Genomic DNA, 18760 nt, shown 5'->3' with positions numbered 1-18760 from the left:
ACATTCGTACATGATTCAACTGATGCTTCAACTCCTGGCCTATAAGGGTTTTTCAGTCCAAGTATTCCCAACAATGTTTGTTTTGTCTCTCAATCTTTTTGCAGGCCTGCCGATGCATTGCAAACTTTTGGTAGCCATGATAATGTTCTCAATCTAAACCCTTTCTTCATTATTAAAGATCATGATTTCCCTTGTTTGGCCATAATAACTTGAACACATAGCCAATATAATCTCAACAACACCCTTCCAATGTGTAACGATCCTTTTGCAACCTCTCTTCTCCCTTATCAAAATCGTAGTTCTCTCTTTCTTAGAGTTAAACGTCTTCACATGAATGATTTCACAATGCTGCTTCACAACATCAATGTCCATCCCTAAATCCATAACAGCCCAAGAAAGCAATGCTTTCTCAGTTGGACTACCTAAAATTTCTAGCGGCGAGGTTTGTTGGGTCTGGTAAATGCTTTCTACGGTATTCAAATCAATTTCTTCTTTCAATAATTGTACTAAACTCAGTGCCAAATATACACCTTCTACAATTTCCTCCTTTCCCAAATCTTTGCTCAGTAAGTTAACCGAGCTTACCTTAGGTTCCATCGAGCTTCCTACATTCTCCTCCGAGCTATGTAGAGGTCCCTTCAAGCTAATTGGGTTGGTCTCATTCTCGCCGAGCTACTTGGTCTCGACATAGAGACATCCAAGCTTCCCACTTGGTCTATTGTGTTAACCGAGCTCTTCAGTTGCTCGTCTAAGCTCTATACCAAGTTCTCCAGAAAATTCTCCATTGAACTCTCTTTAGAGCTTTGCATTGACCTCTTAACCGAGCTCTCCACCAAGCTCTGCACTGAGCTATCCACCAAGCTCTACACTGGGCTAATTATTCGAGTTCTGCACTAAGCTCTTAACCGAGCTTTCAGCAAAGCTCTGCACCAAGCTCTTCAACAATTTGGCAAGGCACCTCCACGGACTGTCCAAGCTTCCCATTGGTTCTTTTAAGCTTTCATTGAACCTTTCCGGGCTACTAAGTTGTTTGCCCGAGGTATCTTGATACTTGGCTGCATTGTCGAGTTTCCCATGATACTCGATATTCTTGTGGAGTTGTCCTTGCTACTGGACTATTTGTTCAAGTTCTCTTTGTTGCTCGACATTTTTCCCGGATTCTTCTTGCCATTTGAGAAACTTGTTGAGCTCTCCTTTCTAGTTGGCAATGTTGCCAAGCTCTCCTTGTTGATCAGGCAAACATGCCGAATTGTCCTTATGCTTGGAATCTAATCTCTAGTTCGTACATAACTCGACTTCCGATCTCTTGGACATCATACAACTTGCACGTAGCTTGACATCCAGTCTCCAACTCGGCAACTCAACGTTCGAGCTCCTTGTCATCATCAAGATTCCTATTTCTTCTTCAGCTTATTCAGTAAGGAGATTTGTCTGCCTTTTTTCCACTTTCAGATCGACACTCTCATGCAAAATGTTTGACCTTACCACGATAGTAACATTTGGCCGACTTGCATTCATTTGCAAAGTGATTGTGTTTTCCACACTTAAAACATCCCACTTCAGAGTTACTTGACCGACCTCTACGGCCTCTCGCTTGTCCATGGCCTTGCTAGTTCTACAGACCAGTTTGCTCTTCACCATCTTCAAAATCACCTCGTCCTCTTCCACCAAGAAGTCGGCCTTGGGTGTTCCGAGCTCCTTCTTTCACGTCTCGTGTGCCTCCAGTGACCCGACAAGCTCTTCAACTGTGAGCATTGTCAAATCCTTGGACTCTTTGATGGCGCAAACTATACTTTCAAAGTCCTTAGTCAATGACCTTAAGACTTTCTCCACAACTCGGCGAACAGACAACTCATCTCCAGTTTTGCTGAGTTGATTTGTCATCGCTTCCACCCGAGATATATTCTTGGTTACTAATTCTCTTTCCTCCATTTTCAGGCTTTCAAACTCACCTCTAAGCATTTGAAGTCTGACTTGCTTGACACAATTATCTCCTTTGTATACTTTCTCCAAAATCTACCACGCTTCTCTTGAAAATTTAACGTTCACTATCTTCTCAAAGCCAATCGGTATAATATGTACAGAGTTTATTGATCCTTCACAAACAATCTTCTCAATGCAACAACCTAGGCTACCGTCTACTCTACATCTTCTATTGGCTTTTCGTATCCATTCTGCACTACATCCCACACATCTTGCGATACAAGAAAAGCTCTCATTTGCACACTTTAGTTATCATAGTTGACTTTCTTTGTCAATTAGGGCAGGGAAAAACAATTTGCTAGACTGATCGTCTCTCACTGCTTCTTTCTCAAACATTTTCTATTTCACTCGGACTCAACTTTGATGCCAATTTATTAGAAAAATGACACTCACTTATATTTTCTGAGTATGCTTCTGGTATCTTGCTATGTTGTGTGTCAATTAAATACTTACAATTTATAGACTCATCTTGGCTTTTCATCTCCATAACCATAAAATCTACAAATCAAGACACAATTATTTCCTATTATTGTCTAACCACTACATTATCCTACTGAATCTTGCGTGACAACTTTTAAATAAATAAACAACCCATTTAATTCTATTACATTTAAGTTTACCTAACATATACCAGTAATGGTAGATCACGACCATTAGTTGTAGTTTTAATTGTATCATGACTTCAAAACTTGCAAATCTATTTAGAACTACTTTTATTTTTCTTTTATGATCTATTAGTGCAAAAATTCCATTTAACTTTGCCCAATATATTTTGGATTCAAGAAAACCAAAGGCTACCAAAATGTGGTGACATTTTAAAAATTATTAAGAATGTTTAGGCTTCGATTCTCATAAAAACTGAAGAATATATAAGTTTAGGCCTCAATTGTCTAAGAACCAATACTTAGATTCATTAATTCAAAAATGTAATTATTGTTTATTTTATTTTATTTTTTGAGAAAGATTTAGGCTTTATTTTTTTTAAAATCTAAGCCTAAACGTGTTTGAGCTTCGGTTTTACAAATAGTCAAAGCCTAAAGGTTTTTATATCATAACTAACTAGCGAGGCCTTTTGATCTATATGCTTGTTGACGATATGATCTAAAGGTTTTTAATTTTGATTGAGAATATACTTTAATATAGGTTAGGCACTTTCATACAATTGAATGAGTTTTTGTTACCAATTGAGAATGTATTTGGATTAATGGTAAAAATTTTAACAATAGTTAGTTAAGAATGTACTTTGATTAATTAACTTTTTACTTGGTTAAGAGGTAAAAGAATAAAAATGATTAAACATAATATAATTTAATTGAAAATGTACTTTGATTCAATTTATTATGAATAATCTAAAAATATATTATTTTAATTAAGAATATATGAAAACCTAGAAAATGATATTTTAGAAGTGATAGTGGTTTAAAAGTTGTGAGACTCGATTATTTTAATATTAAATAGTTTTAATATAAATAGTTTCATTATGAACCAGTTTTATTATTTTAAAACATATTATATTTCGATAAACTACTTTTCTAGAGCTCTTTGGCTTCTTTCTAGGAGTTCTTATCCTTTGTTCGTTTGATTGAATAATTGAGACCATAGGATTGATCCTGGCGACGAGCTCTTCAATTTAGACCAATCAATTTCTCAGATAGAGTAAGTTGGTTTTTTACTCCTTCCTTTGGTTAGTTTCGTTTTCCTTGCATGCTAGCCCTCTGTGTTTTGCCTGTGATATTTAAGTCTTCTATAAGACTCTTTGTTGATTAGTAATCCTAACGGTGTACCCTGATCGTGTTTTTGTGGTTCATAAGAGTAAATAAGACTTCTTGTGCTTGTGGAACTGTTTTAGGCTTTCTAGAGTGGTTTGGTCCTTTATCAAATAAGGGAAGCTAAATACCTTGCTTCTAAAGTTATAGTAGCTTAGTAACCTGAGTTGGTATGTTATAATTGTATGGAATCATTATTGAAATTTGTTTTGAATTCTATGATAATATATGGTGTGACATGTTGAAATTTCTAGTATGGTACGATGAATTCTTGTGTAGACAGCTTGCTAAAGTTTAATTAGTTTTTGATGATATGTGAATGATAGAATTTCTGTTTGATTGGTCTTTTGAATGTTGAACTTTGGTTTGGTAATAGATTTGAAAGTTAATTGGAAATTAGTCTAGAATTGGTGGTTTGACAAGTGAAATTCTATGAGGATTATATATTGATTGAGCTTAATTTTAGGAGTTTGTGTTTATGTCATTTAGGACTTGATTACCTACTTATTTTGCTGCAATCTGGTCTTTGGTATAATGAATCTACTGTTTGCTTTGTGACTAGTTTGAGTTTGATCAGATGAACTAAGTCATTGGCCAATTGAGTTAATTGGAATTCAATTCGATGTTTAAACACGTTATTAAGTAGTTTGTGTCAAGAATACCAATTTGGTCATTTGGATAGGTCTTGAGTGTAATCATATCAAGAATCAAATTTTATGGTTTCTTGTGTGCGTTGAGGGGTACTGTGTGGCGTTGACTGTTTCAAAGACAAAGAGTCACTAGGCTCTTGGTGCTGAGCGGCCCGTTGAGCGCTACTCTGGCTAGTGAGCTTCTGTTTTTATGAGTTGAATGGTGTTTGGTGGTGCTGAGTGTCACTTCTTCCTATAGGTTTATACTATTTTTCTCCTTAGTTCCCTGGGCGAGAGGCCTAGCTCGCTGATGCGCGCCCTGTAGTGAATTTGTGTGCTTATTTTCTATGGTTTCATGTTATGGACTAGTATGGATTGGGTTATATATATATATATATATATATATATATATATATATATATATATTCAATGTATACTTAATTAGAACTGTTGATGCTTTATGGATTTTAAACATGAGTTTAATTATGGTTAAAGAGATGTTGTGAAAAGAATTTCCAAGGAAAAGTTCTTGTTGTTGTTTAGTAGTGTGATGTATTGATGTAGGATGCTCCGAATTTGGGGAATGATCCTGACACTCTTATTAACCATCCAATCTCAAGTAGAGAAGGGTGAGGTATGTCTAGAGAGTAGCAGGAGGTCCTTAGTTTAGTAGTTGTTTCTTGATCATAGATGTTTGACGGATTAACCTTGGTGTGTGATAGAGCTTGATGTGGGTGGGATGTTACACCATGCACATGTGTAGGTCCCCTAAGAGTTTGAGATCAATACATGTATTTGGATGGTCAAGTCTAGAATGAATGATTGTATGTCTTAGGATTTATTGAATTATCTGTGTTATATACTTATTTCTATAAAAATGTTATATATTTATGGTACATTAGCTTACCCTTTCCTTTCTGTTTGTTGTTTGTGTGTTCCTTCTTCTTTGCAATGATCACCTTAATGGTGTGAGTAGATAAAGATGTTCTAGTTGATCCAGTACAGGTGAGAGTGATGTTGAAACTTAAAAGTAGACAATTTTCGCTTTTTGTTTTATTAGTCTTAAAAATCAGTATTACACTTTCGTTTGAGTGTATGAGATACCTGTAATAGCTTTATATACATATTCGTTTGTAGTTAGCTAGTCTTTCAACTATTTAATTATGATGTCTCTTTTAGTAATTTTATATTATTAATATGGAATGTTACAAAATCAACATTGGTTAATAGTAAGATCGCTAACAAATTAATTAAGAATTTACTTTAAATAATTTGAAATAAAAAATAATTAATTAAACAATAATTTGTAGATAATTGATGATGAGTCTATTTTGTAAATTAGCTTGATTTATTATAATCATTTTAAAGTCTTTTAATACATTTTTTTGTATGTTCGAATTACAACTAATTGGAAGATAGTAAGAATTTAATTGAATCAAATACTTTGCATTTTTGTGTTTTTATATATTACTTGAAATTATTATCTTTTGTGTAGAGATAAGAGAATCTTACACCAATGAATGAGAAGTCTATATAATATATAAAAAAAATTCGGTAAGATATATGATAGAAATATATACTATCTGAAACATTTATTTATAAATTATTTAAAGAATAATAATATAAAATTATTTATACATTGTTGTATATAGATTTTGACTGATTGGGACTCTCATTTATGTAATGTGCTTGCTCTCCTTGTATATTGATTTTGGTGCATAATGTTATTGTAAAAGTCATACATTAACACAGAGATTGATTAAAAAAAATTAAAAGAAATTAGTGGAACCAATAACTGCGCTATTCTCGATTCTCTTTCTCAAGGTTTTATTGGAATTTTGCTTCTTTCTCCCTGTTCCCAGAGGATACTTCTATTCATTGTTCTCACATTTCTACCCTATGGGAAGCACTTGGTTTTCTTCCGCCACCAAAGGAAAGTGAATCAATGATGGAGGTTGCCAATCATCTTGTGCATGAGCTATGGTCAAGATCTTTTCTTTCAGATTATCTTGACTATGGGAGCGATTGCTCATTTACGTTACATGATTTGGTGCATGATCTTGCAACTTATATTGCAAAAGGTGAGTTTGAAAGAATAGATCTCCGCAATAAAAAAAGTTCTGAGAATGCCCAACATTTAGCCTTTATGGAAAATAATTTGCTCGCTCAAGCTTTTCCTCACAAAGGTTTAAGAAGTGTGTGTCTTCCCGAGGGAATGAACAATGAAGCTTTCTTGATTACATTGGTGTCGAGATGCAAATACTTGAGGGTTTTAGAATTATGTTCATGTGAATTGGAGAGTTTGCCTTACTTTATTGGGAAGTTGAAACATTTAAGATATCTTAATCTCCAGTGTAGTGAAAAACTCAGGAGACTCCCTGAGAACTTCAAAATTTGCAAACTTTGAATCTCAGTGGATGTGTAGAGCTACAAGAACTACCCAAAGGAATAAGAAATCTAATCAGCCTTCGGAATCTTGTTATAACCACCAAACAAGTTGATTTTCCAGACAGAAGAAAGGAATCCAACGTTTTGCAACGTTTAAATTAATTAAAATATTATTTTTCTAAAAGATATTTTGGACTTTTGGGATCATGGGCTTGATCCATGAACTCTATAAATAGGGAGCTCCTCCTCCATTCCAATACACACAAAATTTCATTCTTTCTTATTCTCCTCTTTTCTGAGTTTCATTCTCTAGCTCTTTTTCTCTTCTAAAATTATTCTGGGTTATTCTTACTCAGAAATTCTGAGAAGTTCCTGTTGTATCCTGGGGGCTTGCGCAATACACCGCGGATAAGTCCTTAAGGGCAGTGACCTACACGCCTCAGGAAGTATTTTGTTTGTGATCTTTATTCTACTTTTGTCAGCTTTTACAACAATCTTAAGGACTTATGGCTGACAACAACAACTCAATCCCGGAGAATCAGAATAATGTTTCCGAAACTCAGACGGTCTTCGCGAAACCTTTCCCGGATGTATCAAAAATTGAAGTCTTCTCTGGTCAGAATTTTCGGCGCTGGCAAGAACGCGTGTCAACCCTCTTAGACATGTACGGAGTCGCTTTTGCTCTTTCATCTTCAAAACCCGAATCCAGTCTCCCTCCAAATTCAAAACAAGTTGAAGATTGGGTTCATGCAAACAAGGTATGCCGTCATACTTTACTTAGTGCACTCTCTAACGATTTGTTCGATGTATACTGTTCCTATAAGGAAGCGAAAGAAATTTGGGATTCGTTGATTCTCAAATACACTACTGAAGATATAGTCAGACAAAGATTCATAATTGGGAATTACTATCGCTGGGAAATGGTTGAAGATAAGGACATAAAGTCACAAATTAATGAGTACCACAAGCTACTCGAAGATATCAAAGCGGAGAACGTTCTTCTTCCAGATGAGTTTGTTTCAGAGCTTCTGATCGAGAAACTGCCGCCTTCATGGACTGATTACAAGCAACAACTAAAACATGAGCACAAGCAAATGTCACTTTCAGAGCTGATCACTCACATAATTATTGAAGATACCAACAGGAAAGAATGTGCTGCTGTAAGGGCCAAAGCATTGTCTGCAAAAGCAAACATGGTAGAAGATAAACCTGCTCCAAAAAGGTACGAACACAAACCTGATCAATATAAGAAAAATAATTTTCGAAAATTTCGCCCCAACACATCTAACCCCACCTTTAAGAAGAAAGGAAATTGCTTCGTATGTGGGAAGCCGGGCCATCATGCACCGCAGTGCAGACGCAGAGTAAGAAACGACAATCCTCCTAAGGCTAATATAGTCGAAGGAGATGACATTATTGCTGCGGTCGTTTCTCAAGTAAATCTGATGACCAATGTGAGCAAGTGGGTAGTAGACTCTGGTGCTACTAGGCATATCTGTGCAAACAAAAGTGCTTTTACCTCTTACACTAGTGTAGGGGATGGAGAAGAACACATTTACCTCGGTGATTCCAGGACCACTCCTGTTCTGGGAAAAGGGAAAGTTCTTCTCAAACTCACATCTGGAAAGACTTTGGCCTTGAGTGATGTGCTACATGTGCCATCAATCAGAGTTAATTTAATCTCTGTAGCACTACTGGGAAAAGTGGGGGTTAAAGTGTCATTCGAGTCTGACAAGATTGTAATGACAAAAAATAATGTTTTTGTGGAGAAGGGATATTGTGATCAGGGTCTCTTTGTACTTAACATTTCCGAAAATATTAATGAATCATCTTCTTCTGCTTATATTATTGATTCATATGATATATGGCATGCTAGATTAGGACATCTAAATTCTTCCTATGTTATGAAATTAAAACAACTAGGATTAATTAATATGCATGATAAACATAGTAGTAAGTGTGATATATGTGTAGAATCTAAAATAACAAAGAAAGCATGTTTCTCTGTAGAACGCCAAACTGAATTGTTAGGGTTAATTCATACTGATTTAGCTGATTTGAAACAAACAATGTCTAGAGGAGGTAAAAATTATTTTGTGACCTTTATAGATGATTATTCTAGATACACCAAAGTATACTTAATCAAACATAAAGATGAAGCCTTTGATGTGTTTCTTACCTATAAAGCAGAAGTAGAAAATCAATTGAATAAGAAAATTAAGAGGATTAGATCAGATAGAGGTGGTGAGTATGTGTTATTTAATGACTATTGTGTTAAAGAAGGTATCATCCATGAAGTAACCCCACCGTATTCACCTGAGTCTAATGGAGTAGCTGAGAGAAAGAATAGAACTCTTAAGGAGATGATGAATGCTATGCTTATTAGTTCTAGTGCACCTGATAACCTTTGGGGAGAAGCCTTGCTTACTGCGTGTTTTTTACAAAATAGAATACCTCATAAGAAAACTGGTAAAACTCCGTATGAGATGTGGAGAGGTTATCAACCTAACCTTAAATATTTAAGAGTGTGGGGGTGCCTAGCTAAGGTGATGTTACCCGATCCTAAGAAAAGGAAAATAGGCTCTAAAACCTCTGATTGTATGTTCTTAGGTTATGCTGAACATAGTGCTGCCTATAGGTTTCTAGTTCTTAAAAGTGATACACTTGAAAGAAATTCTATAATGGAGACGAAAAATGCTGAGTTTTTTGAACATGTTTTTCCTTTAAAGGTTAGTGAGACATCTCAACCTATAGAAAATAATAATAATAATAATAGTGAAGCCATGTGTGAGGAATTAAGAAGAAGTAAAAGACAGAGGAAGGAAACTTCGTTTGGTAATGATTTCTATACATATCTAGTTGATGATGATCCAAGTAACTTTGTAGAAGCCATTAGTGCTCCTGATGCAAAACAGTGGGATAAAGTCATTAAGACTGAAATTGAATCAATTCAGAAAAATAATACTTGGACCTTAGTAGATTTGCCTAAAGGAGCAAAACCCATTGGTTGTAAGTGGATCTTTAAGAAAAAGTATCATCCTGATGGATCTATAGAGAAGTATAAGGCAAGATTAGTAGCAAAAGGTTTTACTCAAAAACCCAACATAGATTATTTTGATACTTTTGCCCCTGTGACTAGGATTTCCTCTATTCGAGTGTTGTTAGCTTTAGCAGCAATCCATAGGCTAGTGATACACCAGATGGATGTTAAAACTGCCTTTCTAAATGGTGATTTAGAAGAGGAAATTTATATGACTCAACCTGAAGGGTGTATTGTACCTGGTCAAGAGAAAAAGGTATGTAAACTTTTAAAATCTTTGTATGGATTGAAACAAGCACCAAAACAGTGGCATGAAAAACTAGATAATGTATTGTTATGTGATGGTTTTTCACCTAATGATGCTGATAAATGTGTGTACTCTTAATTTGAAAATGGTGATTGTGTCATTATATGTTTGTATGTGGATGACATGTTAATTTTTGGTACATGCAATGAGATTGTTACTAGAACTAAATTATTTCTAGGATCGAACTTTGAAATGAAAGACATGGGTGAAGCCAACGTAATTTTAGGTGTTAGAATCATAAGGAAGGGAGATAGTATATTACTATCCCAAGAACAATACATTGAGAAACTTCTTAAGAAGTTTGGGTATTATGATTTCAAACCCGTGAGTACCCCTTATGATGCTAACTCCAAATTAATGAAAAATAGAGGAGAATCATTATCTCAGCCTCAGTATGCCCAGATAATTGGGAGCTTACTGCACTTGATGAGCTTTTCTAGACCCGATATTGCTTATGCAGTAGGTAGACTAAGTAGGTACACTCAATGTCCAAATCAAGAACATTGGGATGCACTTTCCAGGCTTATGAGATACTTAAGAGGTTCAATGGATTATGCCATTGAATATAGTGGATTTCCCGCTGTACTAGAAGGGTATAGTGATGCTAACTGGATCTCCGATTCAGATGAGACAAAATCCACTAGTGGTTATGTATTCACACTTGGGGGTGGTGCGATTACATGGAGATCTTCGAGACAAACTATTATTGCAAGATCAACAATGGAATCTGAGTTTGTCGCTCTTGAGATGACTGGAAGTGAGGCTGAGTGGTTGAAAAACTTCTTAGCAAACATTCCACTAGGAATGAAACCAACCCCATCGGTGTCAATACGCTGTGATTGCCAATCGGCAATAGCTATAGCTAAAAACAAGAATTACAATGGAAAGAATAGACATATTCAATTGAGACATAATTTGGTGAAGCAGCTGCTAAAGAGTGGAACTATTTCCATTGACTATGTGAAGTCAGAACGGAATCTAGCCGATCCTCTGACAAAACCCTTGGGAAGAAATATGATCTTAGAAACATCGAGGGGAATGGGACTTAAGCCACTAGCAAACAAACAAGTGATGGTAACCCAACCTTTGTGATTGGAGATCCCATGAATAAGGTTCATATGGGTAAAAACAAGTCATTTGTTAGTTCTGATAGCACTAATTTGATTTTAAATCAAATATGTCCATTCCTATGGTGTGTGTGAAAGTGCTAGAGACTGCATAATTGAGAGGTTAAACTTTGTAATTAAACAAAGTTTTTAATGATCTTCATATCCCTTACGGGTGGTGTATGAATTGCAGCATACACTTGATGAAATCACCTATATGAGTGTCAAGTGGGGCCGCTTGCATGAGATATTGGCATGATCTCTAGAGCACTCATGAATATCGGGCACGCGCATGGCCTATTAAGCGCATCACAGCGATAACAGCAAGGATTGTGGGGGTGTAATGTGATTGATAAACCTCTAACACACTCAAGTATCTTTGGTTCATATAGCTTGCTATACCAACTATACTGTGTGTTAAGTTTATCGTTCTAGGACTGGTTCATATAGCTTGCTATACCAGCTCTGATGCATTACATCTTATAAAACCCAGGATATTTTTTCTTTCTTTCTTTCAATCATTGTTTCTTATCTTTTGCAATATGTGGGGGATTGTTATTATTTATTGCAAAAGATAAATATAACGTTGCGCAAGTTTCGTGCAGTTGCCAACGTTAATTTATTTTTGTTATGCAACGTGCTGCCAACGTTTTCCGCAAGCAAAGGGCTCCAACGTTTTGCAACGTTTAAATTAATTAAAATATTATTTTTCTAAAAGATATTTTGGACTTTTGGGATCATGGGCTTGATCCATGAACTCTATAAATAGGGAGCTCCTCCTCCATTCCAATACACACAAAATTTCATTCTTTCTTATTCTCCTCTTTTCTGAGTTTCATTCTCTAGCTCTTTTTCTCTTCTAAAATTATTCTGGGTTATTCTTATACTCTATTTAGAGTTCCTTGCTAGTTCTGAGATCCTCGGAAATTCTGAGAAGTTCCTGTTGTATCGTGGGGGGCTTGCGCAATACACCGCGGATAAGTCCTTAAGGACAGTGACCTACACGCCTCAGGAAGTATTTTGTTTGTGATCTTTATTCTACTTTTGTCAGCTTTTACAACAGTTTTGACTTCTTTAGAAAATTTATATATTTGTTATTGTCATAATTTGGAGTCATTGTTCAATGGTATACAACTATCCACTCTTAAAAAATTATCCTTATTTGAATGTGAAAGTCTAAAGTCGGTTCCGTTTCACGCCATTACAAATTTAAAGAGTTTGGTTATCTGTCAGTGCCCCAAGTTAGAATTGTCAATGGGTCTTGGAAGCCAAATCCCCGATTCAAAGTTAAAGTTTGTTTATCTTGGAGGCTTGCCGCAACTGATCACGTTGCCTCAATGGATTCAAGGATCTGCAAACTCTTTACAATTCTTACTTATTGAGGGTTGCATCAATCTTAAGGAGTTTCCCGATTGGCTAGTAACTCTAGTTTATCTCAAATTGCTTAGTATTTGCAGTTGTCCAAATCTGTTGTCACTGCCTGACAGCATGCATCAGCTCACAAATCTTCAAAAAATAGACATGACTGGTTGTCCTGAATTATGGAAAAAATTCAAACCACGAGTTGGACAGGATTGGTACAAGATATCACACATTAAACATGTTTTAAATGATGACTCAGAAAATGAACAAGAGTTATCGGAATAACACAATCAAAAGTTAGAGGTAACCTTTTGGATTTATTATTATTATTTTTTAATTTTATTTTTAATTTTCTAAAAATATTTTCTTCTTTACACAGGTTATACCAATTTGTTGGCCTCTCCTCCTCATAACACGGGTTACACATGAGAACTTACCTTCAGAAGTCTCACGTTAGTTCAAACTTAAACTTATCTTAGGATTTATTTTTTTATGTTATAAAAGGAGTAAAGTGTTTTTGTAAAAATTCATTTCAACGTCTCTTCTTTTTCTTTTATATTGCTTTAGTATTTGCGAGAAAAATAAGAGTGAAATTAGTTTTTTCTCTAAGGTTGTTTTTGTATTTGTATTTTATTTCCAAGTGATATGGTGTTATTGTTTTCTCTTTCGGGCTATACATAAAGGTATGTAATTTTTTTTAGAGTTATTTTTTTTGTCTATTATTTATTTTGTTTCTTTTATTTTAATTATTAGTACTTGTGCGACTATTCTGATATCCAACCATTGGTTGTTGTTATTGTCATTATAATAATATTGTATTAGTGCATATAGTGTGGTAGTATGAAACCGTATGTATAAGAAAGTTTTAGCTAGAAAGTAATTGATATTTAAGCGTGATCATCAATAATCGATCTCTTTTTTCTTGGGAATTATTTAGTACACTATTTCACAAGTTACCTCTTTTAGTCTAGTAGATTTATAGTAGGTCAAGTTTCAATATCACACTTGGTTAGCTTAAAAATCAATAAAATTGAAAAATTACTTGCACCAAGATTTTTACAATAGTCATTTGGTGATATAAAGAGTTCATTCCAACCATTAAATCTCAAAAACCAAAACTTTGAAAATTTTCCAAATCTTAACACCAAAAACACCTTAGATATTCTCATCAAATTCTATGAAATTAAGTCACTTCATAGAAAAATATTCTTGAAGAAAAAACTTTATACTTTTTTAATTAGTGAATCTACATTAGGCTATGTTCACTTCCGCTGATTATACTGTTTACGGTAATTGGTGAGCGATCAATTACGCTTTTTACGTATTCACTTGAGTTGATTAGCGCGGATGGAATTGAAGCGAATTGTGGGATTCATGTATTGTTCAGTCACCTGCACATCTGAAGAGATTTGGAGGGATGACATACAGTTTGTTTGAAATGCCCCTCTTGTTATAAATATATTACAAAGCAATACACGTACAATTAAAAAATTGAAATGCACTGCATATTTAAAATACACAGCGTTCACTGTGCTATCATGAGTATGACTGTGAGGAGCTACGACTTTTGTGCTAAAGCAGAGATTCCCGAGCCTATGAAGTTGCTTCACACAGCCATAAAACAGTGCAGATTCGGTCCTTCACATACAACATTGCACACATAAAAGATTCCTACACCATTGACAATACACTGGGACATATTGAATGCTTTTTGACCGTAGAACAAGCTTTAATATGTGCTTGGTATTTGGCCGTTGTGTTCATTAAGCCAAAAGAAGGAGAGCATTGTGTTGTGTGCATGCGTTGAGTGCGGAAGAGGAGAAAGAAGAGAAAGCTAGCGTTGGCTAGCCGAGAAAGAAGAGAAAGCTCAGGTGAGGATCCATATGAGTGAATTTTTGTTTAGGCAACTCTGTTTCTGTAATGTTTGCAGGGTTAGTGGTAGATGAGAAGATGAGGTTGCTGGAAGATGAAGAAAGGAGGTCATTGATGAAGAGAACGACTGTTTGAAGCTGGAGAAGACGATGAACAGGCCACCGTATTCGGTTACAAGAGTACCTGTGGTTACAGCGGCATGAAGAAGCACAATGTGGAGAAGTATTCAGTTACATTGAAGTTGTATCCGATTACACGCGTAGATTATTTGGTTCAGTGGGTGGTATTCGGTTACAATGTTCGTGCGTTGGACCTCGTAATCGGTTCCAATGGTTGTATTGGGCTGGCATGGAGGATTTTTGTTGCAAGGTTGGTGGTTATCGCGGCATGTTGACGACGGTGGAGGTTGCAAGCTTGGTGGTGTACACATGTGACAATGGTGGACGATGTAGTGTGGCGTCAACTTCGGAGGTTGGTGCTGGAAGCATGAAGGTGGAGGATGCAGCAACCATGGCATCGCCATTGAAGTAGTGGAGGAAGCTCTCGTTAATGATGGAGGATGTAGCGTCGTTGACAATGAAGACGAAGTTGTTGGTCATGATGGACGATGCAACCAACGTTGGTGCATGATGATGAAGATGAAGCTGTCTGTTATGGTGGAGGATGCAACAATGATTTCAATGGTCGTTGGAGCAGTGTACGAAGGTGAAGGAGGTGGTTGAAATGGATGCACTTGTAATGAACCCTTTGTTTGTGATGCAGGTGTTGAGTGGATCTGGTGGAGGTGTTCTCAACGTGATGAAGCTATGTCAAGCGTGAAGGAATTGAACATTGGGCAGCAGGTCGTGGAGCATTTGAGGTGATGTCTAGGGTAGGGAAGCACAAAGAAGATCATCAAGGGTTTTATCTATAGTTGGTATTGTATGATTTTTAGATTTGGAGTTTTGTTTGTTGATAGGAGAAGTAGTTAATGATGTATGTTTGTTCATATTGTGAAGGTGGTCGAAGTATGAGGAGATTATTTGTTTCGGTGGAAATTGTGGTGGTTTTTTGTGTGGCTACAAAGATGATGATGAATATATAGGAGGTGGAAGATTGAAGGAATTTTGAAGCAAAGTGTTGAATTGCTTGTTTCTGTGTCTTGACTTGGTTGAAGGTAGATTCTCATTTTAACAAACTTATGAATTTATCATTTGTTGTAGTATGATATAAAATTCTCATGTATGTTGTTTTGGTTTAGGGTGACTGTAGTCTTCCAAAATTCATTGCATCTTCAGAATAATTGGAGAACATAATTTGAGATTAAGGGCATCTTGGACAATCTGTGAGTGATATTGGTTCGAGGTCCAGTGCTAATTTTTGGCTTCATCTAACTTCAAATTTTCATAAGTCTTCAACATGTAAGTGTTACATAATGTTAATTCTTATTAAATCTATGAATGAGTTTATTGAGTTACGTTATCTATTTTTGTTTAAGTTTAATGAATATATGAATGAATTAATGTATATATGAATTTTGTTCAATCAATATATTGATGAATTATGTTTAATGAATATATGAATGCATGATTTTAATAGTATGTATATTTCTGTAAGTAAATATAGATGGAAGAAGAATTAGATTTGTCTTATTTGGACCGTGAAGATATAGATGATGATGTGGTTGGTGTAGACTTCAATATAGTCGCAATGCTACATCAACAATTACAAATAACCACCTCACTGGCTGCACTAACAATGTTATGCATTGTTTGTCATGCCTTAAATATATTCAATATGGGCTCGAGCGATCCAAGTAGTGTAAGCAATTTCCTTCCCGACAAAGACCATCACAGGCAGCAGTTAATGTCGTACCTGATGCATACTAATTGATGTCGTGACATTATTCGGATGGGTCCAGAGGCATTTATTAATCTTTGTGAGAGACTAAGAACAACTGGGTTAGTTAAAGACGCCATTCACTCTACAGTGGAGGAACAAGTAGCTCAATTTCTTCATATAATTGGACATAATGTTAAGAATCGAAGTGTCGCATTTTTCTTTCATCGATCTGGGGCGACGGTTAGCAAACACTTTCACAATGTGTTGGAATGTATTTTAAGTCTAGAATCAGAATTTTCAACTCAACCTTCAGGAGATGAGGTTCATCCATATGTCTTGAACAACAATCGATTTTATCCTTACTTTAAGGTAATCATTTGAATCTATCACTTATGATGTAATTTTATGAAACACCCCTTAATGTTATGTAGTTGTATGATGACTTCTTAATTCAATGTTTAGGATTGCTTAGGGGCCATAGATGGTACTCATGTTCGTGTAAGGGTGCCAAAAACAGATGTTCTGAGATTTCGTGAAAGAAAAGATTGGCCAACTTAAAATGTTCGTCACACAGGTCTAAGAAGTGTGTATCTTCCGCAGGAAATGAACAATGAAGCTTTCTTGATTACATTGGTGTCAAGATGCAAATACTCGAGGATTTTAGAATTATATTCATCTGAATTCGAGAGTTTGCCTTACTCTATTGGAAAGTTGAAACATTTAAGATATCTTAATCTCCAGTTTAGTAAAAAACTAAGGAGACTCCCTGATTCAGTCTGCAAACTTCAAAATTTACAAACATTGAATCTCTTAGGATGTGTAGAGCTACAAAAACTACCCAAAGGAATGAGAAATCTAATCAGCCTTGGGAATCTTTTTATAACCACCAAACAAGTTGATTTTCCAGACAAAGGCATTGCAGTTTTGACTTCTTTAGAAAATTTAAATACTAGTTATTGTCGTAATTTGGAGTCATTGTTCAATGGTATACAACTATCCACCCTAAAAAAATTATCCTTATATGGATGCGAAAGTCTAAAGTCGGTGTCGTTTCACGCCATTAGAAATATAAATGTTTTGGCTATATGTAAGTGCGACAAGTTGGAATTGGCAATGGGTGTTGGAAGTCAAATCCCCGATTCAAGGTTAAAGTTTGTTTATCTTGGAGGCTTGCCGCAACTGGTGACGTTGCCTCAGTGGATTCAAGGATCTGCAAACTCTTTACAAAGTTTAGTTATTATGGGTTGCATCAATCTTAAGGAGCTTCCCGATTGGCTACCAACTCTAATTTATCTCAAATATCTTGCTATTTGCAAATGTCCAAATCTGTTGTCACTGCCTGACAACATGCATCAGCTCAAAAATCTTGAAAAATTAGACATGAGTGGTTGTCCTCAATTATGGAAAAGATTCAAGCCAGGAGTTGGAAAGGATCGGTACAAAATATCACACATCAAATATGTTTACAATCTTCAAGAAGAAGATGATGAAGAATAAGATAAAGAGGAGGACGACGACGACGAAGAAGAATATTCTGGGAATAACACAATGAAAAGTTGAAGGTACTAATTTTAATCCTTTGACTTTTCTATTACATTATTATTTTTTACAAGTTATTTTTTTATTTTTAAATTTTAAAGGAAAGGATTTTTTTTATTTTTCTTTTACACAGGCTATACCAATTCCTCGGTCTCTCCACCTCATAAGGCACTAATCTAGCAGGAAGCTCTGAAATATCTTATTTACGTATAAATTTTATAAACGTGTACAATTTTTTTTTTCCAACTTTCGAAACAATGTTTTTTTTTATACATAAAGTGTTGATAAGGTGAATATTTTGTAATAGTAGTGCAAACATATATTGTGTATCAAATAAAGAACAATATTATATTTCTCTTTTTAGATGTTTCTTGAGATCCTAGTTGCTTGAACATTGGGAGACTAAACAAACTTTGGAAATACCCTTTCATTTGAGAGCTTTTAAATTTTTATAAACCAATTTTAAAAAGAATAATAAGAAAACCCACTAGTAAAAAATTGGGTTTCTACAGCGCACATTATGCCACGGTTCACTAGAAACCGCAGCATAATGGTGCGCGGTGGCAGTTTTGTAAATAGAAACCATCCCCTTTGACGCCACGTCTGAAAAAAAAATTACATAACAGCGTATATGCCGCGGTTCTCTGGAAAACCGCGGCATATACCCCTGCCAATTTATTGCAGGGGTTGACTGAGTCAGAGAATTTCAGAAGTTACAGGGGTATATGTCGCGGTTGCTCAGCGAACCGCGGCATATACCGCAGTAACTTCTGAACTTCTCCGTCAGTCAGAGAATTTCAGAAGTTACAGGGGTATATGCCGCGGTGGCTCTGAGCAACCGCGGCATATACCCACTGTCATCTACTGATATTCCCCAAAAGGCAGTTGGGGAGACAGTTGTATTCAGAAGTTACAGGGGTATATGCCGGGGTTCGCTGGGAAACCGC

At 35.7% G+C, this 18760-nt stretch overlaps 1 protein-coding gene and 1 pseudogene across 1 annotated transcript; both read left to right on the top strand.

The window, feature by feature from the left end:
- Window positions 1-4748: 4748 nt before the first annotated feature.
- Window positions 4749-18215, top strand: LOC124844103 (putative disease resistance protein RGA1; annotated as a pseudogene).
- LOC148194107 (uncharacterized) lies at window positions 7429-8249 on the top strand. The gene is made up of 2 exons (XM_088097639.1): window positions 7429-7990; window positions 8104-8249. Exons 1-2 carry the CDS (start codon window positions 7429-7431, stop codon window positions 8151-8153), a joined length of 612 nt encoding a protein of 203 aa, XP_087953765.1. The 3' UTR covers window positions 8154-8249.
- Window positions 18216-18760: the final 545 nt, after the last annotated feature.

This window comes from Vigna umbellata, chromosome 8, assembly GCF_029865625.1.
Source record: "Vigna umbellata cultivar VRB3 chromosome 8, Vumbellata_1.0, whole genome shotgun sequence".
Taxonomy (NCBI): domain Eukaryota; kingdom Viridiplantae; phylum Streptophyta; class Magnoliopsida; order Fabales; family Fabaceae; genus Vigna; species Vigna umbellata.
The sequence above is the reverse complement of the archived record's forward strand: the minus strand, read 5'-3'. Positions and strand labels throughout refer to the sequence as shown.